Source organism: Streptopelia decaocto, assembly GCF_964273445.1.
Source record: "Streptopelia decaocto genome assembly, chromosome: 29".
NCBI lineage: Eukaryota > Metazoa > Chordata > Aves > Columbiformes > Columbidae > Streptopelia > Streptopelia decaocto.
Window position 1 is genome coordinate 400,909 of NC_138684.1, and position 27,940 is coordinate 428,848.

At 53.9% G+C, this 27,940-nt stretch overlaps 2 protein-coding genes and 2 long non-coding RNA genes across 5 annotated transcripts; 1 reads left to right on the forward strand and 3 right to left on the reverse strand.

Annotated features, from left to right (window-relative positions):
- Positions 1-378: 378 nt before the first annotated feature.
- Positions 379-2,486, reverse strand: LOC309450812. Its single transcript, XR_014186106.1, has 3 exons — positions 2,362-2,486; positions 1,483-2,096; positions 379-1,231 (listed from the first exon to the last, which is right to left on the reverse strand). It is a non-coding gene; the product is annotated as an uncharacterized lncRNA (long non-coding RNA).
- Positions 2,487-4,994: 2,508 nt separating this feature from the next.
- GMIP (GEM interacting protein) lies at positions 4,995-21,370 on the reverse strand. Of its 2 annotated transcripts, XM_082073967.1 has the most exons (21): positions 20,934-21,370; positions 16,609-16,702; positions 16,454-16,526; positions 16,247-16,310; positions 15,316-15,441; positions 15,027-15,091; positions 14,162-14,272; positions 13,357-13,437; positions 12,772-12,960; positions 11,974-12,111; positions 11,416-11,606; positions 10,888-11,009; positions 10,618-10,704; positions 10,394-10,492; positions 10,177-10,316; positions 9,712-9,900; positions 9,499-9,636; positions 9,220-9,416; positions 8,541-8,835; positions 7,132-7,228; positions 4,995-6,770 (listed from the first exon to the last, which is right to left on the reverse strand). In XM_082073967.1, exons 1-21 carry the CDS (start codon positions 20,953-20,955, stop codon positions 6,319-6,321), a joined length of 2,970 nt encoding a protein of 989 aa, XP_081930093.1. In that variant the 5' UTR covers positions 20,956-21,370; the 3' UTR covers positions 4,995-6,318. The 2 variants fall into 2 exon arrangements, with proteins under 2 accessions (XP_081930093.1, XP_081930094.1); XM_082073968.1 differs by lacking the exons at positions 16,609-16,702; positions 20,934-21,370 and having other exon boundaries at positions 15,316-15,436; positions 16,454-16,507.
- LOC309450811 lies at positions 13,376-19,451 on the forward strand. The gene is made up of 5 exons (XR_014186105.1): positions 13,376-13,496; positions 14,186-14,309; positions 16,481-16,759; positions 17,515-18,402; positions 18,643-19,451. It is a non-coding gene; the product is annotated as an uncharacterized lncRNA (long non-coding RNA).
- Positions 21,371-23,068: 1,698 nt separating the features above from the next.
- NXNL1 (nucleoredoxin like 1) lies at positions 23,069-27,909 on the reverse strand (the record flags this gene model as incomplete). The annotated part of the gene is made up of 2 exons (XM_082073974.1): positions 23,069-23,960; positions 27,587-27,909. 2 exons carry the CDS (start codon positions 27,907-27,909, stop codon positions 23,684-23,686), a joined length of 600 nt encoding a protein of 199 aa, XP_081930100.1. The 3' UTR covers positions 23,069-23,683.
- Between the last annotated feature and the right edge of the window lie 31 nt (positions 27,910-27,940).

Here is a 27,940-nt window from a genome sequence, read left to right on the forward strand (position 1 = left end):
GCGCAATGCGAAAAGCCTTGAAATGGGGAAGGAGCGGGGAAAAGAAGTGGTGAGACCCGGGGAAACTGAGGCACAGCGCGGGGAGGAGCTTCCCACTATAACTTGGTAAGAGTCTATGTACAGCTAGCATGTACATGCCAGCCTGACGAGCCCTCCACACATGTAAGGTTCTTATAACAGCACTTGTAAGGTATCTCACAGCCACCACTCAGCACTAACAGTGTATAAATTACAAAGGGGAACACAAAATAACCACAACACCGAGTTTACAACACCCATTCAGGTTGATTTATGCCCCTCGCTCTCTCGCAAAGGCCCCAGCAATTTCCATTCGGCTCCAATTTCCTCCTCTCCCACCCTCCTCCTGCCATCCCCAGGAACAATGTTATCACCGGCTCAGCCCTAATCTGCCAGGCAGACACCGGGGGAGTCTGGCAGAGCCAGCGCTGTGATGGAAAATACATCTACAAAGCAGCACAAAGGGGACGGAGATAGAGCCGGAGACCCAAGGACACATTAACAGAGCAGAGCAAAGACGAACTGGGAGAGCAGAGCGGCGGTTATAGTCCTGCAAAAGCACCACGCTCGTGAAATTCTACCCCTGCAAAGGGTGAAATGGCAGCAGGATGGCGATAAAAGCTCCGGGAGAACCCGCTTACAGATTCTGCACCATCGGGCCGTGATGCTGCGCGCACGGTGGTACCAGACGTGGGATTCCAGGTGTGTTCGGAGAAGCTAAAGTTGCGCTAACAGGTATCCCAGAGTCCTTTCTCATAATAATAATATATATATATATTAACAAACTCATAGCAAAGAACAACCGGGTTACCGAGAAGTCCAGAGAGCCAGAAATCCTTCCTGCAGAGTTACAACAACGTTACAAGACGTCATTTCAAACTTGAAGCACCTTACTCAGGTGACACAGGGCAGATCCTTCGCCTTCCCCTGACCCTTTATTACCCTTTTAGCGCCACAATTAAGTGGAAAACCAAAGAGATCCGACTCCGAGCTGCAATCAAACAGCAGCCCCAGCTTTTCCATGGGGTCAATCTTCTCCGCGCTGGAGCACAGGAGCAGAATTAGGGTCAGGAGGAGCTTTACTTCTGTGCGTCGGAGTTTGGGAGCGCGTTCATCTTCAGGTTTGGGGGGATATCTGCCGGAATCGAGAGCCGGTGAGTTCACTTCTCCAGGATGTTTGGCCCCACGTGGCTTCACCCATCCCGGGTGGCACCTGCACAAACACAGACCCCACATCACCTTTTGCAACCATTTATTAGAAGACCAAACTCAATTATCTTCCAACAATGATACTAATGGGAGTAAAGGATGATGCTGAATGATTTCCTTTCGCTGAGACCCCATCCTGGAATCCCAGGAATGTTCAAACCCTCAAGACGGAGCCGCATCATCATCACCCCCAGCAGATCCCCCTCGCTCTAATTAATACTCCCCAAGCCCCTGGAGACCCCCGGAGCACAACACCGCGCTTCTCCCGACCCCGAACAGCCGGAGCTCCGCATGGAAACGGCGTCACCACCGGCGTTATCATGCAGGAATTCCAAAACACCCACTGCTGCTGAATCGCCGCCAAGCCCGAGGTGGAGCGGAGCTGTTGTTTGCGAGCCCGCGGCGTCACAAAACCCTTCCCAACAAAGATACGGGGGAGAAATCGGTGCCCGCTGCAGCCTTGCCTACAATAGGAATCTTCTTTCCCTCCAGCGAGTTCACAACCGTTTACAGTCACAAAGAACATGGAAAACTCCTCTCCCCCGTTCACCTTTGAGGTTTGGACACTTAGAATCGAGGCGTTTCCATCTTGTGGACAACACCTTGGATTGAACCGGGGAGACCACGGCGACAAAATTACGTCTTGTCGCCTTCGCCTTGGTGGACAAGACGGGAAAACAGAACAACGGGGATGTTTCCTCGAATCCTGGTGCAACGACGACCGTCCTCCCCCAGGTAACTGTCCTGGAAATGGGGTTTTGGGGGGTTAAGTCCCTTCCGTGCGGTTGCTGGCTCTCCGAGGTGAAGATTTGTTGTGGAGGGGAGGACGCTGGGGTGTTTTGTTTGGAGCCGGGATGGTCCAGAGGCCCCTAATTCACACAGGAAGGAGGAGATTACACTATGCAGAGAGCCAAGGAAGCAAAGCTCAGCCCCCCCGCGCCGTATCGCACCACGACGAGGCTCAAGCGCCGCGTTTACCGAGCGCCACCCTCACCCAAAGTCACCCCCATCCGGCGCCGTTGTCAACACAAACCAAAACGGGGTGGAAATCGCCCTTTTTGGGAACCACACGCCGCAGCCCTGAGCTCCTCCAAACTCCACGGCCGCTCGCGCTTCGGCTTTTACGGGGATTACACCCAAAAAGCCGCTTCCCCCCGCGGCTCCGCGTTGGTTCCGCGCCGGCCGCCCGCAGCTCGGGGCTCACAAAGAGCGTTTAACATGCCTTTCTGCTTAAATCTCGCAAGCAAAAACAAAACCAGCGCAGGAAAAGCCTCCAGCGGCGGGACCAGCACAACCGCAGCTTCATCTTGCAAAGCCCATCGGCGACCGACGCGCTTTCCGTCGCTGTTTTCATAGATCCGGGCCCATAACGCTCAAGGTTTCCGTTACAAATTAAACAGTCTTTTCCACTCTTAATTCCTGATTTCTGGGGATGTTTTCCAGCTTCCTAAAGCCTTGAGCTTTTATAATATATATAATAATATATAATATAATTTATAATAGGGAGAATAATTGCTTCGGATGCTTTCTGCTCTTGCAAACAAGAAAACCTTCTCTCCTTTGAAGAAAAATACTCCCTTAATTAAGTTATTCTTGTAAAGGGGAGTCTGAACGTTCATTTGTTAAAGAGATTTAGACTGAAAAATACAACTTGCTTGAAACAAACCCATAAGATACCAATAAAACCGGGTCCCTGGATGCCAAATACACAAGGCGTGTTGTCTTAGCAAAGCTTGAATTACAGCTCTATGCGTCTCTTTTTAAAGTAAATGATAGGGAAGAGGAGCCAGCGGCCTGAGAGGCTCCCAGCCTGGACAGACAGACAGACACGCGTGTTGGATTAAGGACAGAACCGCTTCCTAACTCAGCTCCTTCAGCAAAGCGTTTGTTGAATTGATGGTTCATGCGCCTGGTTGACTTTCTCTCCCATCTTCTATATGGCGGTAGGTACCACTGCTCTTTATGTTCACAAAGCCGAGACTATCACAACATAGACCGGGTGGGGAGAAGCAAACAAAGGCTGTTTGTCCGCAGCAGCGGGGGCTCTCGGCGGGACACGAGGAGCTCGCTTTTCGCTACATCATCTCAAGACGGCTCTCAAAAGGGAAATAGAACAAGAAGGCGATAATACCGACCTATCTTCTGCCCCACAGCTTTCCAGATGCATTAACGGCCGAGGAAGAGTTGGATTGGACTCTAAATGGCAACGTATTCAGCCTCTCTTGCTGCTAAACCACCCGCTATAGCGTGAGACAACAAAACAGCTTTGGAAGATGAATAAAAGTGAGTTTGGTACATACTGGTAAGCGCTGGATTAGCTAAGCAGAGCATAAAGGCCTAAGCTGAGAGTAATGGGAACAAAACCTCCCACCCCGATCCCAGCCGAGGGTTTAAGAGGTGCCAACAGCTCCATAGCATCTCATATTTTAAGGGGTGAGTTTTAGGAGTAGCAAAGACTCTCTAATGTTCCACGTTTTGAGAGGCACAGCCTGGTAACCAAACTCATCTTGCACTCAGAGGGTGGATCCTGCAAAGCAGAGAAGGCCAAGGAGGCCGGGACTAAAGGCCAAGGAGGCCAGGACTAAAGGCCCAAAAGGGGACGGGACTAAAGGGCCAAAGGGAGCCGGGACTAAAGGGCCAAAGGGAGCCGGGACTAAAGGGCCAAAGGGAGCCGGGACTAAAGGAGGCCCAAAAGGAGCTGGGACTAAAGGAGGCCCAAAAGGGGCCGGGACTAAAGGAGGCCCAAAAGGAGGCCGGGACTAAAGGAGGCCCAAAAGGAGGCGGGACTAAAGGAGGCCCAAAAGGAGGCGGGACTAAAGGAGGCCCAAAAGGAGGCCGGGACTAAAGGAGGCCCAAGAGGAGCCAGGACTAAAGGAGGCCCAAGAGGAGCCAGGACTAAAGGAGGCCCAAGAGGAGCCAGGACTAAAGGAGGCCCAAGAGGAGCCAGGACTAAAGGAGGCCCAAGAGGAGCCAGGACTAAAGGAGGCCCAAGAGGAGCCAGGACTAAAGGAGGCCCAAGAGGAGGCCGGGACTAAAGAAGGCCCAAAAGGAGCCAGGACTAAAGAAGGCCCAAAAGGAGCCAGGACTAAAGAAGGCCCAAAAGGAGCCAGGACTAAAGAAGGCCCAAAAGGAGCCAGGACTAAAGAAGGCCCAAAAGGAGCCAGGACTAAAGAAGGCCCAAAAGGAGCCAGGACTAAAGGCGGCCCAAAAGGAGCCAGGACTAAAGGCGGCCCAAAAGGAGCCAGGACTAAAGGCGGCCCAAAAGGAGCCAGGACTAAAGAAGGCCCAAAAGGAGCCAGGACTAAAGAAGGCCCAAAAGGAGCCAGGACCAAAACCCACTCACCTCCCAAGCTCTCCCCAAAACCTCAAGCCCTTTGTCCTCCCTTTATACCCCAGGGATGCTGCTGTGAAGGCTGAAGAACCGTTAACGGCTCAAAAGGAGCAGCTGTGAATGAAGCAATTTCCAGCTCACAAATGGCCTGAATTGTCTCTTTTTTCCCCCAGACTCTCTTTCTGGGGGTAATTTCAAGAAATATCATGTGTGTTTTAATCTCCATTTTCCTCCTCCAAGTAGATAATTAGAAACAACAGCACTAAACATTGTTGGCAGGGTTCTCATTCCAGCTCTGCTGGTTCCTTTATAATTCAATAAACTCTTGTTACCTTTGTTTTGCAGAGACCTGAGTGCACCTGGCACCATTCACAATAAAGCCATGTTTACTCCAGCCTTCCCTTATATGGGAAGTATATAATAATATATAAGAATATATAATAATAAAACACCCCGTAGTTTATTCACTGAAGTTCTACAGTACAAGATAATTTAGGATTCAAGAATTCAAAGCATTCCATTAACAAATATACATTGCTCCAGAGATGCAAACCCTCTTGAGCCTGAACTGTACGAAGACTAAGGACAGATGCTTAGCGTTTCTTCTACAGCTTTACGTTTTGGTCCAGTTTCCTAACAGCCTGACAATGACACAAAGGAAACGTGTGGATTGTTCAACCAGCTTGGGGTAAGCGTCATGTTTTTGCTTTTAAACTCATCGGCGCTTGTTGCGCTGGCAGAAAATGACCCATTTCAGAATGTTTTCTATCCGACGGCCTCTATTCCAGCTGCCTCCACCTTTCAACCTGTGTTTCCCCGGCTTCTCGCGTCGTCCTTCACGCCGAGTGGGGCACGTTCCCTTTGCTTCGCTTCTCATCACAGAATCAATCCCAGAATGGACTGGGTTGGAAAAGCCCTCAGAGATCATCCAGTCCAACCCTTGGTCCAACTCCAGCCTGTTTACCAGATCATGGCACTAAGCGCCATGTCCAAGCTCAGCTTAAAACCCTCCAGGGCCGGTGAGTCCGGCACCTCCCTGGGCAGCCATTCCAATGCCTGACCACTCTCACTTTCTTCCTAATCTCCAGCCTAAGTTTAAGCTGAAGCCCCCTTGTCCTATTGCGAAGTGCCTGGGAGAAGAGCCCAATCCCCCCCTGGCTCCGACTTCCCTTCAGGTGGTTCTAGAGAGTGCTGAGCTCACCTCTAAGCCTCTTGTCCAGCCTAAACAAGCCCAGCTCCCTCAGCCTCTCCCCATGGGGCTCGTGTTCAATCCCTTCCCCAGTCTTGTTGCTCTTCTCTGGACCCTCCAGCACTTCAATCTCTTTCCTGAGCTGAGGGGCCCAGAACTGCCCACAACACTCCAGTGTGGCCTCCCCAATGCAGAGCACAGGGGGAGCATCACTGCCCTTGTCCTGCCGACTACGCCGTTTGGATCCAGGACAGGCCACCATTGGCCTTCTTGGCCACACTGGTGGCTCCTGTTGAGCTTCCCGGCCATTAGTCCCCCCAGGTCCCTTTGGGCCACTCTGTGCCCAGCCCGGAGCGCTGAGGGGGGTGTTGTGGCCACAGTGCAGGACCCGGCATCGCTCCCCTGGGTTTGTTCACGAATAAAACCCAAACCCCAGCTTAACTCCAAGCCTGCATGGGGAATACAAACAGGTCGCTTTTCTCACCCTATCGCTATTCCTTTGGCCAGCAGACTCAGGATTTCGGTCGCCTCTCCCTTTCCATGTCTATTTTCCGTTCCCCTTGGGCTTTCCCTACAGATACGTCCCCTGGTTGATCTCCTCCGCTCTCCCCGCAGCCCCCGCGCTCTCCGGAGGATCCTCGGGTGGCGCCGGAGCCTCGTCGCCTCTGAACTTGGAGACGATCCGCGCGGTTTCCTGCGTGATCTCGAAGCGCCTGAGCCGCTGCCGCCCTCCCGAGCGCTGCCGCAGCGCCGCGGTGTCGTCGTCCCCGCTCCCGCTCTCCTCCGGGACGCCGGTCGCCACGGACCCACCGGTAGCGCCGCTTTCTGTGCCGGACTCGGTCGCCACGTTGGATAACGCGGTAGCCCTGGGGGTGGCCGCTTTTATTTTCGCCTGCGGTCGGATGTATTTTACAGGTTGCCGGGTGAAATGGCACCTGGGCTGGGTTGCTGGGACCGCGTCCGAATCGCCGTCTGTCTTTTCCTGTAGCTCCTCCCGCTCAGAGCCGCCGCTTGTGTTCACGTCTGAACCAAAAAACAAGCAGTTGTCTTAAAACACTGAGACCAGTTGACTACAGCAAACAATTTTAGCCAACAACCTCTTTTCCTGTTAGAAAGGACATTGAAAACCCGCGTTAACGGTCTAAAACAGCCCTCTAACAGCTTAATGAATTGCAAGAGGTGTAAGGTATTAATCAGGTTTATATTGTTAAAGCTGCCCTTGATGCGTTGAAGCCGGCAGAGGGAAGCAGTGGAGCAGTGGAAAACACGCTCATGCTTGCACATGGTTGGTGTGCAAAGCAACGATGCCGAGGAGAACCCAAAATGGCATAAATGGCATAAAACAACCCAAAGAGCGTCCCCGGAACAGCGTCGCTTCATTCACCTAAAGCATCTGCGCTCGATGGGGTGTGGGCTCCCTCCAGAGTCAGCTCGTCCACGGCTCCTCTGCAAGACGAGTGATCACGGTCGGCGGTGAGATTCTGTTGGGAAAAGTGGTTATACAAGACTCTTATTCAACGTGAAGACACCGTCAGCTCCCGCTTTACCCCAAATGCTGTTGGAGGAGGGAAACGCTTGAGCTGAAACGCCTCGGTTTGTCTGAGATGGTGCGTAACGCTTGGGGAGCTCGCAGAGGGAGAAATACGGCTTGAGAAGTGCCAACTGCAGACCCAAACGCCACAGAATTCACCCCAAAACGCGGCCGGGTGCTGAGATCGATTCCCGCGTCCCGCCGGATGCTGAAGGCGCCCGTTTCAGAGCAAAAAGGGGAAACATCAAGCAAACCGTGATGAGTAAAGGGTGAGTAAAGCGCCCGGGAGTCACAGGTGGGATGGAGCCGGTGTGAGTTTGCACGAGCATCAGGTCACCCGGGCACAGGTTGGGTTTATTAACAGCAAAATGAGAGTTTGCCCATGGAAACCACTTTGTCAAGGTTTGTGACACCTCCTATGGAATTGCGTCACGCTGCAGAACGTGTGTAAAACAGCTTTGAAAATAGTCAAAGGAATAGTTGTATCTCCAAGTGCCTTCTGCGAAGGTTTATTGACCCTGTAGGGAGTGAGTTGTGTCTGCCCTGGTGATTTGATTTCAACTCTAATCACTGTAATTCTAATTTCTGCTTCCGCAGGGAACTGGAGCTGTAAGGAAAGCGGCGTCGCATGCGGCTGTGGATACGACCCCAGACGTATAGAGACACCCCGGCTCAAAGGGAGGTGGCGGAGAACCCCCAAACCCAGCTTAACTTTAGGTAAGTCGTTTCTTCTTTCTCGCTCATCAAACAACTGTAAAAGGGACAAAAAACCCCACATAACCCAGCTCTGCCTATTTGTGTTTTTAAAGTGAAATACGGTGAGGAAAGAGCTGTGAATTTGGGGGAGAAGGCAGAACACGCAGTGACAGGGTCTGTGGCTGCTTGGGGACAGAACTGGGGGTGTCACCGGAGCATCCGTCGGCTCTTAAACACACGTCGCTGCTTCCAAAGCCATGGAGCTGTTGGCAGAGAGAAACAGCAGCATCCCAAGCGATTTAGCATGGAGAAATAGGATCTAAACCACACGGAGCAAAACCACCACCCAGCACGGTCCGAGCCGCTGCTGAGCGATCTGCAGCTTATCACCGATTTCTCCTCCTCCTGCTCAACATGCAACAGGCTCTTGCTCTTTCCCATGGGAATAACTCTCTGAGATCAAATGGGTTTTGTTCTCGGTGAAATAAGTTCTCTTTAATTGCTCGTCCGCCTTCCCGGCTCTACAGCAGGGTGAGTAAACCCAGCTCGGTGTCTGGGAGCTCTACCTCTAGGCTCGCGTTCTGCGCCACGTCAGGGCAATGAGGTCCTTCATCCCTTGCCGTCGACGCTTCTTGCGAGGGGTTTTCGCAGCCGAGGGACAAGGGGGACGGCAGGTCGTCCATCCCGAACACCCTCTCGTAGTTCTGAATGAGGAACTCCACGATCTGGGCTTGGTAGCCGGAGTCGACAAGGCAGGACATGGAGCCGTCGCTCCCGGCGCCCGGCCGGAGCAGGGTCGGCCCGAACACTATGCCCAGGTTGTTTGGGGACATCTTGTTCTCTTCGTATTTCTCCGCCACCCTGGGGGAGGGAAATAGGACCATTAGGGGCCTCCGGTTCTCAAGACGGGTGGAACGCACCAAAACCCCCGTTTTCTGGGAAAGAACCCCCATTTTTCTGGACAACAAAGCTCTGCAGCGAAACTCCCCAGGAAAACCTCAGAATTTGGCTGGATCTGTTCAGAGCCGGGTGCAAGGGGCTCCATTCCTCCTATTCCTTGACCTCTCGCGTCGTCACTAAGGACCTTCTGCTCCCTCTCAGTCGTTCAGAATTGCTGCAGGATCATGTTTTACCCTCCTCATCTGCATCGTTCGGCTGTCACGGAATCCCCGACGCTTCCCTCAGGAGGAGAACTCAATGGGGACCTCCAGGAACAACCGGCGCGACAACCGCCGCGCTCCTCACCGGTACAGGTGCGCGATCAGGTGCCGCAGGGTGTTGTAGTTGCTCCCGGGCAATTTGCTCAGCAAGTCCTTCATGCTCTGGACGGGATCGGCGGCGACGCTCGCGCGCTCCGGCTTCTCATCCCCGGGTTTCTGCAGCTCCTTGGCGAGCGCGATGAGGTCGTTGTAGAGCTGGGACAGCAGCACCGGAGCCGAAAGCTGCAGCGAAAGGGGAGGGGAAGGGCGCGTTGCTTCATCGCGCTGACGCGGGGAATGAAGCGGGATGAGGTTTGGCACCCACCTCCTTCAGAAAATGCTTCAGGACCCCCGTGATGTCGTGGGGGGAGTGATCGGAGAGCTCCACCAGGCTCCGGCCGTTCTCGAACGCCTGGCACAGCTTTTCCACCCGCGCTTTGGAGCCGCTTATCCGATAGATCCCCTGCGTGGGCCGGATGGGGATGGATCAGGAGTTTGGGATACGGAGAGGAGAAATAAGCGAGAATAACCCACTCACCTGCACGCCGAGGGCACGGGCTTCAATTTCCGAGGTGCATTTCACCACGATGAAGGGAACTTCTTCCGGGAAATCTCGCGGCACCTGCGTGAAGTCGATGCCGAACAGGGGGACTCGGTTGGGCAGCTTCTTGTGGCCGCAGGTGATGAGCAGGTTCTCCAGGCACTTCTTGTGGCAGGCCAGGCAGCACTGGAACAGCAGCATTGCCCCAGTTTTGGGCTGGTTGTGGTGAACCGGGAGGATTCCTCCTGTCCCCTCAACCACCAACATCCCACCAACCCCAAGAGGGTTTTTCCAGGTGAGCAGCTTTACTCAAACACCAAAAAACGCGCTTTTTTGTAACACAGAGGTCGCTCCTTTGCATGGAGGCGACGGTGCGATGGCATTTTCCAGCCCTCAAATCACAGTATCACAGTATGTTTGGGATTGGAAGGGACCTCAAAAGCTCATCTAGTCCAATCCCACCTCCTCACACTCGAAGCCGCTGACCATGAAGGTGTCGCACTCCCTGCACTTGGACGGGCCGCGCAGTTTCCGCAGCCGGTGGGTCTGCGCCGCGCCGGAGAGCGGGACGTTCTTAAACTGCTGCTGGGATGCACCGTTTTCTGCAGAAACAGCGTTAAAATGCACCCATACGCGAGCACGGTTACCACCCCGCGGCTCGAAGAAGTGAACCGCTCACCGCTTTCAAGGGTTTGCAGGGAATCCCTCTCTTCAAAATCATCCGAGGAGGACACGGTGCTGGTGGACGGAGCTTTCAGCAACTTCCTATTAGAGTTTCCTTGAGAGGAGAGAAAATACAACCTATTGTTCTCATCCTCATGATGCACAAAGTGGGGTTGCGTGGTTTATTCCCCCTTTCAGGCTTTTGGGGTGATATCAGGGAAGAAATTCTGCGGCTCCCACCTGGGCTGGAACTGGGAGAGTCCAGGGACCGGGATTCGCAGCTGCCCCCGAGACTTTCGGTGTCGCTACACAGGGATTTGTTCACACCTGCGGGAGGTGGAGACACTTACAGACCATCCCCAGCACCCCCGGCTCCCCCCAACAAAATCCATCCATATTGTCAATACTTCCTCAGCAAAGCCTTAAGAATTTGAGAACCTCCCCATTTCGTTGGCTACGAATCCCGAGGCTCGAGAGCAAATCGCGTCGCGTTGATGAGATTCAACCTACTCTGCTCGTCGTTGGCGTGGAGCTGCTTTCTGGGCCGATCTTCTGGCGCGTTCGCGTCCTTTGCTGCGGGAGAAGCGCCGCTGGGATGCAGCACCATCTTCTTTCTACCGCTGGGAGGGGACCTGAGAAGAGATCGCAAAGGATTTCGCGGCGTTGAAGAATAACAGACGATATCGCATCGCCGAGGTGCCTTAGGGGCAGCTGCGACAAAACCTCCATTCCAGGTAGAAGCTTTTGCAACAAACACTTGGACAAAAGCAGGAAAACAAATTCATTCGGTGTGATTTCACCTCTTCTATTTGCAGGAAAGATCTAGAAACCAGCACCCAGGTGAGAAGAGAGCGAGCCAAATCTTCGGCAAATGACAGAAAGAACCGAAGGGCCGTGATACGGAATGGCCGCTGTTCTGAAATCAGCCACCGCAACGCTGCTGGAGACTTTATAAGTGTGTTTTAAACCCTTTCGTTGTTGTGTTGTTGTGTATTCCTGACCTTTCAGCTAGGATGGAAGTTCTCTGCTCGTTCCTACCTCTGCCCGCCGGGAGCGAGCGGCTCGAACTCAAACACCTCCACGTGAACGTCTTTCTTCCGCAGGGCCTGAATGAACTCCAGGTACTTCTCGCCCGCTTTGTACGGCTTGCAGACCTCGGACAGGTACTGGTAGCCCAGCGGAATCTGTTCCGACTGCGTCTGCCGCTGCTTGAACATCCTCAAAGTGACCTGATAGGGAAAGAAATAGAAAATCAGCATTGTTAAGCAAAGCCCGGGAGCTTTTTCCTCCCTTGGATCTTCACGTGTCTTCAGTTTTTCATTATCTAAACTCGTTATCTTGATAGTTCTACTTAACACGTTGGCTAAACGTCGCTGTGTCTTGTTCTAGGATTTTGTCCGCTAGGCTTTTGCGCTGGATATGTGTCCTCAAAGCTGTTGTGATTGAAAAAGTGATTATATATCTGAGATTTATTTGGTGGCAACGTCCAAAGCGGTTCCCTCATTTTAAGCGCTTGAGAATGGTCAGCAATGGGGCGGTGGAATCGTGAAGAGCCTGGAGGTCTTAGAGAGGAGAAATTCGGGAGCCAACACGTACCCACGTCAGCACCTCGTCCCCTTGGTAAATGAGCTTCCGGACGTGGGAGACGATCCGCGCTCGCACCTTCTCCAGCTCCTGCCGCCGAAAGTTGGCGTCGCCGATGCACGTCTTGTACAACGCTTCGGCCTCCTGAACCTGAACCGGAGCCAAAGAGGGAGAAATGTCACCAGGACGGCGGGAAGATGCCGTAAGGGGCGACACAAACCCGCCGGTGTGCTGGTTTTGTTAAAACAAGTTTCTCTTTTAGTGAATTTGCCTGTCAGCTAAAGCTGCGTTTTCCTGGAGAACCAGATACATGTTTTGGTAGCCGTAGCAATGGAACGCTAGGTTATCGATAACGATTGACGCACATCCCGCGAGAGGGGCAACGAGAAACAGGTGACCAAAAAACTGACCGACGGAGTATAACATCCCATTCACATGAATATTTCATATAAAAGTGGGAGATCACGAGGATCTCATCCCTTTTCCCTATGGCTGACATTAGGAGAGGACCTTGCGACTCGTCCCTGCGAACTGAGGCCAAGTGACAGACTGAATCCAGCTCCGCTTGGCTGCAGAGTCCGGTCCAGGACTTCGGGTGCCTGCCCTGCAGCTGCTGGGACTTTCAATATTGGTTTTGTATATTTTGTGTTATTTTCTCTATTCTTATCAGTAGCATTAGTATAACGTTGTTAATTTTCCCAACTCTCTTCTGTCTGTCCTTCTTTCCCTCCCATAATTAGTGGGGAGATGGGGTTAACAATACATCTGCCACGGTTGATTGTCACCCCAAATCAAACCTCAACGTGTCACCTTGGCTTGCGCCTCCTCGCAGGATCGACGGCGCTTCTCCAGCTGCTTGTTGGCGCTGCCGGCGTTGGCACCAGCTGTGTTCTGGTGCTCGTCCTCCGCCCTGGCGCTCAGCAGCTTGGCTTTCTCCAGCTCCTCGCAGCGCTGCGCGTACTGCAGGCGCGACTTGCGCAGGGACGCCAAGGATTCGTTCTTGGGTAGAAAAACAAACAGGTTTGGGGTCGAAAGAAATAGGTTGAGGTTTGAAAAGACCTTTTGGGAAGCGCGGTGAGGAAATGGATGTGATCATCCCCAAACTAAAGCGGTTTCTCCTCGTTTTCAGATGGAACCTCCAGTCCCATCATTGGGCACCGTGGAGAAGAGTCTGGTCCATCCTCGTGACCCCCACCCTGAGATATTGATCACATTGATAAGATCCCTCTGGGCTGAACAGACACAACTCTGTCCTTCCTCATCAAAAAGATGCTCCAGGTTCTTCCTCCCCAACCTGTTCTGTTGTCTGGGCTTATTATTTAGTACCGCTTGCCCATAAACATTTATTTTGAGTCTTTTGACCCGCGACCGGCACAAAGACCAGGCCCATCTTACCATCCTCTTTTGCTCCTTTGTCCACTGATCTTTGAATTCCTTCCTCCATTTCTCAATTTCATTTTTCTTGGCCGACAGAGGCTGCGGAGGAAGAAGAGTTAAGACAGGAACAGTTCCTCACGAGGAAAAGCGTCTGGCAGGTGAGGACACAGCATCGGAAAGCAAAAACCTTGCAAAATGCTTCATTCTCCCTTAAACTCGATGTGCGTTTCCTTCCCTTAAACTCAGCCTGCATTTCCATCCCTTAAACTCAGCTTGCATTGTCTTCCCTTAAACTCAGCCTGGGTTTCCATCCCTTAAACTCAGCCTGGGTTTCCATCCCTTAAACTCAGCTTGCATTGCCTTCCCTTAAACTCAGCCTCGGTTTCCATCCCTTAAACTCAGTCTGTGTCGCCTTCCCTTAAACTCAGTCTGTGTCGCCTTCCCTTAAACTCAGCCTGGGTTTCCATCCCTTAAACTCAGCTTGCACTGCCTTCCCTTAAACTCAGCCTGGGTTTCCATCCCTTAAACTCAGCCTGCATTTCCTTCCCTTAAACTCAGCCTGTGTCGCCTTCCCTTAAACTCAGCCTGCATTTCCATCCCTTAAACTCAGCCTGCATTTCCATCCCTTAAACTCAGCCTGCGTTTCCATCCCTTAAACTCAGCTTGCATTGCCTTCCCTTAAACTCAGCCTGGGTTTCCATCCCTTAAACTCAGCCTGGGTTGCCTTCCCTTGTTCCCCCCACCCGACAGACTAGCAGGAATCACTTTATTAGGTCTCCATGATGCTCCAACCTCATTTTTCCACAAAATTGTCCAGAAATACCTGATAAAACTCCTTCTGCTGCAGCAACGCCACCGTCTCGCCCGCGGAACTGCCCACCTTGATGTCGTGCTCCAGGACCAGCGTGTAGAGCGCTCGCAGGGGCATGTTGTGCTGCACGAACCGAGAAAAGCCAGGTGTGATATAACAGGTAATCACCACCGCTTTCCTAAATCAAAGACATTTTGGTAGCGGGAGAGTTTGCGCTGGTTAAACACGGGGTTATTTTGGACAACGTGGTGACTGGAAGCAGAAAAGCTTTATTGCAGCGTTGACATCCTTCTATCTTAATTTCTGAACAATAAGCCCATAGAAGAAGGAACTGGTCCAACACTGGGACTTTTAGGAAGGTTTTAGGGGCGTATTTGGATTTAAGCCGGGCTTTAAATTGTCAGAGAGGTTCTTCTGCCCCTCTACTCTGCCCTTTAGTTCAGCTACTATCAGGATATACTTGGGGAATATATATATATATATATATATATATATATATAGCCATAGCACCCTGAGAACGCCTGATCTCATCTGATCTGGGAAGCTAAGCAGGGTTGGGCCCGGTCAGTGCTTGGATGGGAGACCAGTGGTACCTGGGGGGGATTAGAAGGGGGTGGTCGGTAGGTCAGAGAGGTTCTCCTGCCCCTCTGCTCTGACCTTTAGTTCGGATACTATCAGGATATACTTGGGGAACATATATATATACATATATATAATATGTACAGCCATAGCACCCTGAGAACGCCCCATCGCGTCTGATCTGGGAAGCTAAGCAGGGTCGGGCCCGGTCAGTGCTTGGATGGGAGACCAGCTGGGAACAGCGGGTGCTGTGGGCTGAGCCAGCACTGGGCCCTTGTGCAAAAAGAGCCGGTTGTACCTGCTGGCAGATGGCGTTGCGCCCCGACTCCGCGATCTTCACCAGCCCTTTGGCGAACTCGGTCTCTGGAAAAGGGGCAGAGCGGATTAGACTCCAGATCCAGGTTGGTTTTGTCCAATCCAGAGGCCGTTCCGGTCAATTAGAATCATTCAGGGAGGGAGAAATTCTAATTCTGTGGCTTTATCTTAATGAAAAAGCAGTGAAAAGGGTTGGTGTTTGGCCCGATCCTCACTGTTTTGCTCGTGTCTGCGTGTTCTCGGCCGTGATGTGTTTTTAAAGCTGGACTCACCGTAGCTCAGGCGTTTCTCCATCCAGCTGAGCAGCTCTTTGACGTATTTACACCACATTTTGGCGTATTCCAGGGCGGCGTCGATGCCGCCTTCGCATTTGATCAGCATTTCGTCTGCCTCCTGAACTGCAACGGGATAAATCCGGGTTCAGAACAGCTCGAAGCTGAAGGTCCCATTGGCTTCCTGGCCACAAGGGCCCAGTGCTGGCTCAGCCCACAGCACCCGCTGTTCCCACCTGGTCTCCCATCCAAGCACTGACCGGGCCCGACCCTGCTTAGCTTTCCACATCAGATGGGATGGGGCGTTCTCAGGGTGCTATGGCTGTATAGATTATATGTGTATATATATGTGTTCCCCAACTATATCCTGATGCTATCTGAACTGAAAGGCAGAGTAGAGGGGCAGGAGAACCTCTCTGACCTACTGACCACCCCCTTCTAATGCCCCCCAGGTACCATTGGTCTCCCATCCAAGCACTGACCGGGCCCGACCCTGCTTAGCTTCCCAGATCAGACAAGATGGAACATTCTCAGGGTGCTATGGCTGTATATATTGTATATATTTGTATATGTATGTTCCCCAAGTATATCCTGATAGTATCTGAACTAAAGGGCAGAGCAGAGGGGCAGGAGAACCTCTCTGACCTACCGACCACCCCCTTCTAACCCCCCCAGGTCCCATTGGCTTCCTGGCCACAAGGGCCCAGTGCTGGCTCATGCTCACCCTGCTGTCCCCAGGACCCCCAGCTCCCTTTCCCCTACGCTGCTCTCTAATATGTAATTTCCCAACCTATACTGGACCCTGGGGCTGTTCCTGCCCAGATCAACACTCTACACTTGTTCTATTTCATTGAATTTCTCCTCCCCAACCTGTCCAGGTCTCTGATGGCAGCACAGCTCCCAGTGTCACCCAGTGCCACAGCAAGGTTACCTGTTATATCCGCCGGCACTTGCCTCTCTGAACTGGTTTTGCTCTTGCAGGAATTTTCATTCAACTGTGGGCAGAAAAGCAAAAAGAAGAGGAAACTGCTGGGAAAAAAATCTCATATTTCTCACAAAAATATCAATCCAAACAGCAAACGCCTGAGTGTTTTCACTAATATTATCTGCTCTGACACTGATTTCAGCCTTTTCCTACCGGAACACTCTCTTTTTCTGTGATCAGGTCTGTGTCGGCGCTGGCAGCATCACCAATGAACATGTCAACCGCCCTGGATAACGAAGAAGAGCGCAATTAATAAATGAAGGTTGTAGCGACCCAGGAAACCATCTCTGCCCCGTTTCCCCACGCACGCGTTCCCGATGGAGATCTCGATGGCATCCAGGCTCCGGAATATCTCGCTGTACCGCTTCCTATTTTCGGGTGTCCTCTCTTGGTTGTCGAGACCTGGGGATGGAGAAGAAATGGGTTCATGGGATCATCCAACCCGGAGATCGACAGGCGGTAACGTGCACAGAAAACGGCTCATTCCTTGTGTGTGTCGCAATGTTTGTTGTGTATCCATCTCAATATTACACGCGTTTATTTATGGGGATGATATACGTTGCGAAACGCCGCATCTCGCGCAGTCCCCGGCGGGTACAAATTATTATGATGCAAAATATAGAGCGGGTTTGTCCCCACGTGGCTCTGTGAACCCTACACACGCCTTTTACACGTGGTTATTGATGCCGTTCGTCTCACTTTCCGCTGTCATTGAGTCCTGAAACTCAAATCAACTCAGGCCGGAAGTTGCTGGAAAGAAAAAGGGGGAAGAAAAATCCAATTTGAATCTGAAACTGGGCGCAATCGGTAAAAACAAAAAGAAAACCTCACTCTTCTTTGTCCTTTTGACATTCCAGGAAACAGGATGTGGTTGATTGACCTAAATCTAGAGTTTCTTCACTGTTTTTGACGGGGCGCACGTTCTTGCAGATGTTACTCAAGTGAGAAGTCGGTTTGTGTCTCGTTTAGTTCTAGATGCCCCTGGGTCTTGTTTTGGTCCCGAAAAACATTGATTTTCTCTCTTTTTCTCTATAACCTGTACCCAGGTCAACCCGCTCAACATTTCCCACCCGCCGGGTGACGGGCGATTCATCAAACACCTCATCCCACTTTTTCTATGAGAGAAGCAAATTATTCCTCATCGGAGCCGTAACAAACAAATCGGAATCTTAACCATCCTTATTAATTCATGTGAGCTTTAATTTCTCGTTTAGAGCAAGCGGGGGATTGTACAACAGGAAGACGCGACTCAACCAGAGCGGCGCTGCCGAGGGGCGAAGCGAAAGTTCCTCCTTCTGAAAGCAGAACCTCAGCTTCTCACGAGCCTTTTGTTCCGCATCACTAAGGTAATATATGTAATTAACAGCTGAAAGGTGGAAAAATAGGACAGGAAACATTCCCCTTGCTGGTGTTATTCTCTGCGTCCTCACAAATTTAAACACGGAGGAGCGACGGCGCCGATTTGACTGTTTGAAATCGAGCGGCTTTTTGGCACGTGCCAAATGATTCTTGTCCGTAAATTAATTAATCTTTAGAGCCCTTTGCAGAGCATTCACTGCTGGGATATTGGAGCAGGACACTGCCCTTTGCCCATCCACTCCGCAGCCTCATTTATAAGCACAAGCTGTGGATTAAAACCAGTTATCATGTTGGGCAAGCCAACTGGATGGCTGATCTACAATCTAACTCTTCTGGGGGTTGAAAACCATCTGTATTTCCTGAGGGTGAACTCTTATTCTTCTTATCTTAGGCAATTCTAGAAGAAACAATCCAGAAGAAACAATCATTTATAAGTGCAAGCTGTGGTTTAAAACCAGTTATCATGTTGGGCAAGCCAACTGGATGGCTGATCTACAATCTAACTCTTCTGGGGATTGAAAACCATTTGTATTTCCTGAGGGTGAACTCTTATTCTTCTTATGTTAGAAGATTCCAGCAGAAACAATCCAGTGTTGGCACTAGACCTGCATCCCAAAGGAAACCGTGATGTGATGAACCGGCTGTTGCGTTGAGTTCTGGATGGACGAGACTCATCTCATCGGCATCATGGACCTTCTGAAAGGCTCCCCGCTCTTCTCCATGGAGATGGAGCTTCTGCGATGGTGGGTGCGCAGAGCCCGGGGGGTGTTTGAGCAGGAGAAGCTCTTGTTGTGCCGTTCAGCAGAAGCAACACTTCCCTTTGAGCCGCGGTGACCGCGAAATGAGGAAAGCGTCGCAAACCAGGCCCCGGCGGGGGCGCCGGCACTAGAGCTCGGTAGCTGGTGGCGCCTTCCTCTTGTCTGCGCTCGTGTTTCGCAACGCAACGTCTCCCGTTTCTGCAGAAAAGGACTCGCGCTTCTTAGCGGCGTGTGGGTCAAACCCTCCGCTTGCTGAGCCGCTCGAAGCCGAACAAGCCTGAAAACTCCCAAATTGTGTGAAATCCAAGGTATTCCTCAGAGAGACTCCGGTTCCAGTATAGGTTGGGAAATTACATATTAGAGAGCAGCGTAGGGGAAAGGGAGCTGGGGGTCCTGGGGACAGCAGGGTGACCATGAGCCAGCACTGGGCCCTTGTGGCCAGGAAGCCAATGGGACCTGGGGGGGTCAGAAGGGGGGGGTCAGTAGGTCAGAGAGGTTCTCCTGCCCCTCTGCTCTGCCCTGGGGAGGCCACACCTGGAATAGTGTGTCACATCTGGAATAGTGTGTCACACCTGGAATAGTGTGTCACATCTGGAATAGTGTGTCACATCTGGAATAGTGTGTCACATCTGGAATATCATGTCCAGTTGTGGCCCCTCAGTTCCAGCAGGACAGGGAACTGCTGGAGAGGGTCCAGCGTAGGGCAACAAAGATGATTAAGGAGTGGAGCATCTCCCATATGAAGAAAGGCTGAGGGAGCTGGGGCTCTTTGGTTTGGAGAAGAGGAGACTGAGGGGTGACCTTATTAATGCTTATAAATATCTAAAGGGTGAGTGCCATGAGGACGGAGCCAGGCTCTTCTGGGTGGCAAACAATGATAGGACAAGGGGTAATGGGATCAAGCTGGAACACAAGAGGTTCCACTGAAATTTGAGAAGAAACTTCTTCTCAGTGAGGGTGATGGAGCCTGGAACAGGGTACCCAGGGGGTGTGGAGTCTCCTTCTCTGCAGACATTCCAACCCCTGGACATGTTCCTGTGCGACCTCACCTGGGCGTTCCTGCTCCATGGGGGGTTGCACTGGATGAGCTTTGAGGTCCCTTCCAATCCCAAACACACTGTGACACTGTGATACTGTGATACTGTGATGCTGTGATACAGCTCAGGCGCTTAGATCAGCATCCGGCTGAGGAATAACAGTGTAATAATCACCCAAATATAACATAATCCGGTATAATATAATCCAAATCCCTTCGCAACCGTTATGCAAAACCAAGTGCGCAACTTCTCTCCCCACCTTGGCGGAACAAAAGCTGAATTTACAGACCATCTCGTTTTGAGGAGGTCGGAACAGCTACCAAGCAGCATCACCCACAAGCAACAGGAAACACCGCGGGGGTCAGGCGTCCTGAATTAGCTCAATGTGTTAACGAGGGATTAACGAAATGCGCTGCGGGGAGGAGGAGAGTTGCCACTTCATGGAAACTTTGCACTTCATTAAAAGGAGGAAGTTTGCGCGCTGCAAATGTGTCCGACGGCAAAAAGCGAGCGCGGGCGCGTTGGTTTGCAAGAGGTAATTGCCAACTTTGGGGGAAAATACTGGTAAAACTTGATAGATGGCAGCCCCCCGCAGCTCTTTGTTAATTAACCTTGCTTATTAAATAAGGAAAGTACAGTCCATTACACTTCTGGCTGTTTGTTGAGTATTAAGAATAAGGTAGCGACGGTAAGAATTTAGACTGAGAGTGAAACTCAGCAGATCCCACACTGGAAAGCAGTAAAACCACCTCCCAGTTAACAACAGAAGGATGAATTTAGGACGTTTAAAGGCTAAATAATAAGCCAGATTAAAAGAATTTATACCGGTTGTCTTGGTTTTGCAAGAATTGTCAAATAAACCTCCTTAACGGATGCGATTGGGCCGATTTCTCGAGGGCGTTTGGCTTTTACAGTCACATCGCGTGATGGGTTTTGCGGACAAACATCAAAACGCGTCTTTAATGAGCACGTGGGGTTGTTTCTAGAGGGGTCTCGGAGCAGATTTCTGCGTTTTGGGGGGTTTATTAAGTGATTTCACTCGTGTTATCACCTCTCCCCATAAAGATTTGCAGCGCGAGAACTGAACCAGCTCTTTGTTCCGGAGGCCGTAAGAAGAAAAGAGGATCCACGGGTACGGACCGAAGGGGATTCCAACTGGTTACACTCACCATTGAGTTGCCTTTGAGAACAAGGACTTAAAACAAGTATTTTCCAACCCCATATTATGTAGGAAGACGCACTGTACCCTCTGCTTCCCAAAAAAAGGGGGGTTGCGCCCTTTCCTCTTACACAAATGCATCGAACGACTTCATCCGTCAGAGGAAGAGACTGAACGCTCGTGTTTTCAACGCAAACCCCGGTTAGAGGAACTTAAAAGCTATTTTCTAACGCCCGTATTTCCTCCGCGGCGCACGGGTAAATCCTGCCCCGAAATCTCGCAGGACGAGCAGAAAAGGTTGTTTTAATGCCACCACGTACCACTCGCTTCTGGGTCTCCCATGGCCGAACCGTCAGCGTTTTGCCCCGAAAGCAGCAGGATCCCGAATGACCCGGATCCCGAATTCCTCGCTCAGACGGGACCCCAAGAGCTTGTCCGGAGGCCCATGTGGGCGAAGCCGACCTGCCCCAAATAAGCGGCAGAAATTCGGCGAGCCGCCGAATCTGCTTCCTGCCGCGGGAGGAAATCGCCTTCGTTTGCTGCGCGATTTGCATAACTCGGAGATGTGGTAATTGGTGAAGAAACGATGGGTTTTGAGTCTCCCGGCCTCGGCGCAGCGATTTTCTACCCGGGGGGCTTCTCATCTTCCCAAGAACCACCCGCGTTTCCGAATGTACCGAGCGAGCGGCTGGAAAACCAGGGTGAGGGAAAAGGGGCGTTGGGTTGAAATTGGGGCCAGAAGAAGGGAAAAAATGATCATTTGGGGCGGGATGGTGGTTTCTTGCTCTCCCCGTGGGTGGCAGAATGCAAACCCCCCTCCCTCCTTCATCATGGAAGGAGTAGACACATCTCCCGCTCTCTGCTGCTTCATTTGATCCCACAGGACCCTGGACGTTAAGAGAGAGAAGAGGGAGCACCGGGGTGCTAAGGAGCCGCTGGGCACCCACAACCACTGTGGGGGATGATGGAGGCTTCAGGGGCACCCTCAGCCAGTGTGGGGGATGATGGAGGCTTCACGGGCACCCCCAGCCAGTGTGGGGGATGATGGAGGCTTCACGGGCACCCTCAGCCAGTGTGCGGGATGATGGAGGCTTCAGGGGCACCCACAACCACTGTGGGGGATGATGGAGGCTTCAGGGGCACCCACAACCACTGTGGGGGATGATGGAGGCTTCACGGGCACCCTCAGCCAGTGTGCGGGATGATGGAGGCTTCAGGGGCACCCCCAGCCAGTGTGGGGGATGATGGAGGCTTCAGGGGCACCCACAACCACTGTGGGGGATGATGGAGGCTTCAGGGGCACCCCCAGCCAGTGTGGGGGATGATGGAGGCTTCACGAGCACCCACAGCCAGTGTGGGGGATGATGGAGGCTTCACGAGCACCCACAGCCAGTGTGCGGGATGATGGAGGCTCCAGGGGCACCCACAGCCAGTGTGGGGGATGATGGAGGCTTCAGGGGCACCCCCAGCCAGTGTGGGGGATGATGGAGGCTTCAGGGGCACCCTCAGCCAGTGTGCGGGATGGTGGAGGCTTCACGAGCACCCCCAGCCAGTGTGGGGGATGATGGAGGCTTCACGAGCACCCCCAGCCAGTGTGGGGGATGATGGAGGCTTCACGAGCACCCACAGCCAGTGTGCGGGATGATGGAGGCTCCAGGGGCACCCACAACCACTGTGGGGGATGATGGAGGCTTCACGGGCACCCTCAGCCAGTGTGGGGGATGATGGAGGCTTCAGGGGCACCCTCAGCCAGTGTGCGGGATGGTGGAGGCTTCAGGGGCACCCCCAGCCAGTGTGGGGGTGCAGAGAAGCTTCTGGAACGCCCACAGTCAGATCCGATCGGGCTATAGAAACGGTACTCTCGCCGAGACTCGGCCCCTGTTGAAGCACAAGTGAGATGCCACCGAGACCCCCCGGGATGGAGACTCCGCTTGTGAGTAAATGAACCCCCGCGGGATTGTATCTACTTTCCGTGCACATTTGCACGCGGACTTTCCGTGTTCAATACAAGCACATGTATAAATTAATCCTTGCACAATCGCGAGTGTATTTTCCTCCTGTGCTTCCACATAAGCACGTGTAACCTTCCGTGCACGTTTGCACGCATATTTCTCCTTGCACGATTGCGAGTGTGCACTTTCTGTGCTCAATACGAGTACGTGTATCCCTTTAAAATAACCCCACACCGTGTTCAGGCAAGTGTGGACCCCCCCGGACTCTCCGCTGTTGTTTTGGTGAAGCCACAATGTCCTATAAATAATAATTAATAAGCGCCATGCGGGAAAGCAGAGCTGAACGTCTTAACGATGGATCCGTCATGAGGATTTTCATCTCCGATGGAACCAGAGGTGGAGAAATGACGTTTGGAGAGGATTATTCACCTCCCGTGTCCCCCAGGTGTCTCCTGCTCACGCACAGCTCCTTAATTTGCTTTATTAATCGTAATTTGCTTTATGAATCCTCCGCTCATCCCCTGGTGAGACAGCGTGGAACGGGGGGGACCAGAAAACAGCCGATTATTGGTCCTTTTCCCCCCTTTTTCCCCACTTTTCCCATCCCCTGCGTTATGGGGAGCGCAGGATGAGCGCGGCAGGATCTGTAAATGAGATTTTTGTCCAAAACGGCCAATTTCGGCGGCGTAACATGAGCAATGTCTCAGGGCTTAGTGTCCATCCCCTTGATCGGCTTCTCATGGGGACTCTGTCCCTGTTATTGTCACAGCTGCTCTGTAGCCCCACAGCACCTTCCATGGGGTTTTTTACCACAATCCCCATTTTTAAAGCTGTTTTGCAAGTCATTTACCCACCAACAGTCTCTATAGGTTATTTTTCTACTCGCTTTTTGGTAAAGAAACAACAACCGTCATGTTTTACGACGCTACGGAGATAAAAAGCGAACGTAACTCGGTCAGGATGGGAAGATCCTCATTACCCACCGCAGTCTCCAGACCCGAAACCCGCGCGTGGGAGTAGAACGTAAAACAATTCACCCGTTGGAAAACTAACGAGGTTTTTCGCGGAATCACACAACGCAGACACACGTCGGCGTGCGGAGACGACCCCCCGAGCGCCTACGATGCTTCATCATCCTCCTCTTCCTCTTGCTTGGTCTCCTTGTACTTGATGCGGCGCAGGGGGTCGCTGAGGCTTCTCCGGCTCCATCGCTCGTGGTCCTCGGCCAGCAGGAAGCTCCGGTCCAGCAGCTCGGCCGCCTCCTGCCAGTTTTGGAAGCACGAAGGACCCGCCGTCCGGATCTCGTCCACGGCGTTGGCGGCGATCACGTCCCCGTTGGGTTTCAGCACCACCACGGCCGGCAGCTCGGACACGGCGAAGCGCAGCTCCAGCTCCCTGCGGGGCGGAGGAACGGGGGGCGGCTCAGATTGGGGAGCGGGGAGCGATGCTCGGTGCTCCTCATCCCCACCGTTCCTCATTCTCAACAACTCTCATCCCCGCCGCTCCTCATCCCCATCCCCGCCGCTCCTCATCCTCATCCCCGCCGCTCCTCATCCTCATCCCCGCCGCTCCTTGTCCCCCTGCTTCTCATCCTCCCCCCCGCTCCTCATCCTCATCCCCGCCACTCCTCATCCTCATTCCCCTCGCTCCTCGTCCCCCCTGCTTCTCCTCCTCATCCCCACCGCTCCTCATCCTCATCCCCCCCGCTCCTCATCTTCATCCCTCCTGCTCCTCATCCCCCCTGCTCCTCATATTCATCCCTCCCGCTCCTCATCTTCATCCCTTCTGCTCCTCATCCTCCCCGCTCCTCATCCCCCCCCGCTCCTCATCCTCATCCCCCTGCTCCTCATCTTCATCCCCCCCTGCTCCTCATCCTCATCCCCCCTGCTCCTCATCCTCATCCCCCCGCTCCTCATCTTCATCCCTCCCGCTCCTCATCTTCATCCGTTCCTCATCTTCATCCCCCCCACTCCTCATTCCCCCCACTCCTCAGGCTCAGATTGGGGAGCGGGGAGCGATGCTCGGTGCTCCTCATCCCCACCGTTCCCCCCGCTCCTCATCCTCATCCCCCCCTGCTCCTCATCCGCATCCCCCCCTGCTCCTCATCCGCATCCCCCCCGCTCCTCATCCTCATCCCCCCCGCTCCTCATCCCCATCCCCGCCGCTCCTCATCATTCCCCCCGCTCCTCATCCTCATCCCCCCCGCTCCTCATCCTCATCCCCGCCGCTCCTCATCCTCATCCCCCCCGCTCCTCATCCTCATCCCCCCCGCTCCTCATCTTCATCCCCCCTGCTCCTCATCCTCATCCCCCCCGCTCCTCATCCTCATCCCCCCCGCTCCTCATCTTCATCCCCCCTGCTCCTCATCCTCATCCCCCCCGCTCCTCATCCTCATCCCCCCCTGCTCCTCATCTTCATCCCTCCCGCTCCTCATCCTCATCCCCCCCCCGCTCCTCATCCCCTCCCCGCTCCTCATCCTCATCCCCCCTGCTCCTCATCCCCCCCCGCTCCTCATCCTCATCCCCCCCGCTCCTCATCCTCATCCTCCCCGCTCCTCATCCTCATCCTCCCCGCTCCTCATCCTCATCCCCCCCTGCTGCTCATCCTCATCCCCCCCGCTCCTCATCTTCATCCGCTCCTCATCTTCATCCCTCCCGCTCCTCATCCGCATCCCCCCCCGCTCCTCATCCGCATCCCCCCCCGCTCCTCATCCGCATCCCCCCCTGCTCCTCATCCTCATCCCCCCCTGCTCCTCATCCTCATCCCCCCCTGCTCCTCATCCCCCCCCGCTCCTCATCTTCATCCCTCCTGCTCCTCATCCCCCCCGCTCCTCATCCTCATCCTCCCCGCTCCTCATCTTCATCCCCCCGCTCCTCATCCTCATCCCCCCCGCTCCTCATCCTCATCCCCCCCGCTCCTCATCCTCATCCCCCCGCTCCTCATCTTCATCCCTCCCGCTCCTCATCTTCATCCCTCCCGCTCCTCATCCCCCCCTGCTCCTCATCCTCATCCCCCCCTGCTCCTCATCCACATCCCCCCCGCTCCTCATCCCCCCCGCTCCTCATCTTCATCCCCCCCGCTCCTCATCCTCATCCCCCCCTGCTCCTCATCTTCATCCCTCCCGCTCCTCATCCTCATCCCCCCCCCGCTCCTCATCCCCTCCCCGCTCCTCATCCTCATCCCCCCTGCTCCTCATCCCCCCCCGCTCCTCATCCTCATCCCCCCCGCTCCTCATCCTCATCCTCCCCGCTCCTCATCCTCATCCTCCCCGCTCCTCATCCTCATCCCCCCCTGCTGCTCATCCTCATCCCCCCCGCTCCTCATCTTCATCCGCTCCTCATCTTCATCCCTCCCGCTCCTCATCCGCATCCCCCCCCGCTCCTCATCCGCATCCCCCCCCGCTCCTCATCCGCATCCCCCCCTGCTCCTCATCCTCATCCCCCCCTGCTCCTCATCCTCATCCCCCCCTGCTCCTCATCCCCCCCCGCTCCTCATCTTCATCCCTCCTGCTCCTCATCCCCCCCGCTCCTCATCCTCATCCTCCCCGCTCCTCATCTTCATCCCCCCGCTCCTCATCCTCATCCCCCCCGCTCCTCATCCTCATCCCCCCCGCTCCTCATCCTCATCCCCCCGCTCCTCATCTTCATCCCTCCCGCTCCTCATCTTCATCCCTCCCGCTCCTCATCCCCCCCTGCTCCTCATCCTCATCCCCCCCTGCTCCTCATCCACATCCCCCCCGCTCCTCATCCCCCCCGCTCCTCATCTTCATCCCTCCTGCTCCTCATCTTCATCCCTCCTGCTCCTCATCTTCATCCCTCCTGCTCCTCATCCCCCCCGCTCCTCATCTTCATCCCTCCTGCTCCTCATCTTCATCCCTCCCGCTCCTCATCCTCCCCGCTCCTCATCCCCCCCCGCTCCTCATCCGCCCCCGCTCCTCATCCTCATCCCCCCCTGCTCCTCATCCTCATCCCCCCCTGCTCCTCATCCTCATCCCCCCCTGCTCCTCATCCTCATCCCCCCCTGCTCCTCATCCTCATCCCCCCCTGCTCCTCATCCTCATCCCCCCCTGCTCCTCATCCTCCCCGCTCCTCATCCTCATCTTCATCCCCCCCGCTCCTCATCCTCCCCATCCGGAGGGATGCCCAGTTACACCAAGCCTATTTACTGGGCTTAACCCACTCATTTGCCTGGTAATTAGAGCCTCATTTGGCTGGTAATTAGACGAGGATCTCCGCGGGGATTTGGGGTGTGCAAGACACAGGACACTGCTGGGACCTCACAAACAACAGCACACCCGGGATGTTCACACCCTCCGAAGGAGCCGGGAATAATTATCAGCGTTAATTGCGGCGCTAATGAGCTCCGTGTGTCCATCTGCCCGGCTGCCTCCGTCATCCGCGCTCCGTTCAGCCCGCGGGGACGGACGGGGCGGCTTTTAGGGTTATAAATAGTGCGTTGGAAAATCAGAATCGGCCAAAAAAGCCGGATGGAAGGAAGATCAAGCGGTTTTGCGTTATAGATCGGTGCGGATGGGGAGCGCGAACGCACCGCGGGGGCTGGAAATGCGGGGAAACGCCTGGAAAAGTGCGTTGGAAAATCAGAATCGGCCAAAAAAGCCGGATGGAAGGAAGATCAAGCGGTTTTGCGTTATAGATCGGTGCGGATGGGGAGCGCGAACGCACCGCGGGGGCTGGAAATGCGGGGAAACGCCTGGAAAAGTGCGTTGGAAAATCAGAATCGGCCAAAAAAGCCGGATGGGAGGAAGATCAAGCGGTTTTGCGTTATAAATCGGTGCGGATGAGCGTTAACGCACCGCGCGGGGGCTGAAAATGCGGGGAAAAGTCTGGAAAAGTGCGTTGGAAAATCAGAATCGGCAAAAAAAAGCCGGATGGAAGGAAGATCAAGCGGTTTTGCGTTATAAATCGGTGCGGATGAGGAGCGCGAACGCACCGCGCGGGCTGAAAATGCGGGGAAAACGCCTGGAAAAGGGGTTGAAGGAGCGGAGCGGTGTTTTGCGGTACCTGTTGAACGCGTCCCCGAAGGGCAGCGCCAGCCAGCGCTTGGGCATGGTCCGGAGGAAGCGGCTCTGCTGCTCCTCCGTGTCGTCCCGGGACACGTAGACCAGCCCCAGCTGGGCCGCCCGTTCCACGTAGAACTGGTCGGTGAGGCGGAGGAAGAAGTCGCGGAGCAGCGGAGCGAAGCGGCGGCAGCGCGGGCACCGCGATGACCCGAAGAAAAGCAGCAGCACCTTGTTGTCCAGCGCCCGCTGCAGCTCCCGCTCCGTGTCCAGCTCGTCCCGCTCCCGGTTGGCCAGCAGGACCTTCCCGGTGAATAAGGCGGCCATGGGTGGGGGGTTCCGGGGGTGGTCGGTGTGG

What these genes read in the sequence shown, in the direction of transcription:
- GMIP (XM_082073967.1), bottom strand. Translation starts at nt 20,955, where the DNA reads ATGGGAGACCCAGAAGCGAGTG. An exon ending in CAAAGGAGCAAAAGAGGATG is followed by an intron (nt 12,961 to 13,356) that starts GTAAGATGGGCC and finishes TTTCTACCCAAG; the next exon opens with AACGAATCCTTGGCGTCCCT. An exon ending in TGAAGCATTTTCTGAAGGAG is followed by an intron (nt 9,417 to 9,498) that starts GTGGGTGCCAAA and finishes CTTTCGCTGCAG; the next exon opens with CTTTCGGCTCCGGTGCTGCT.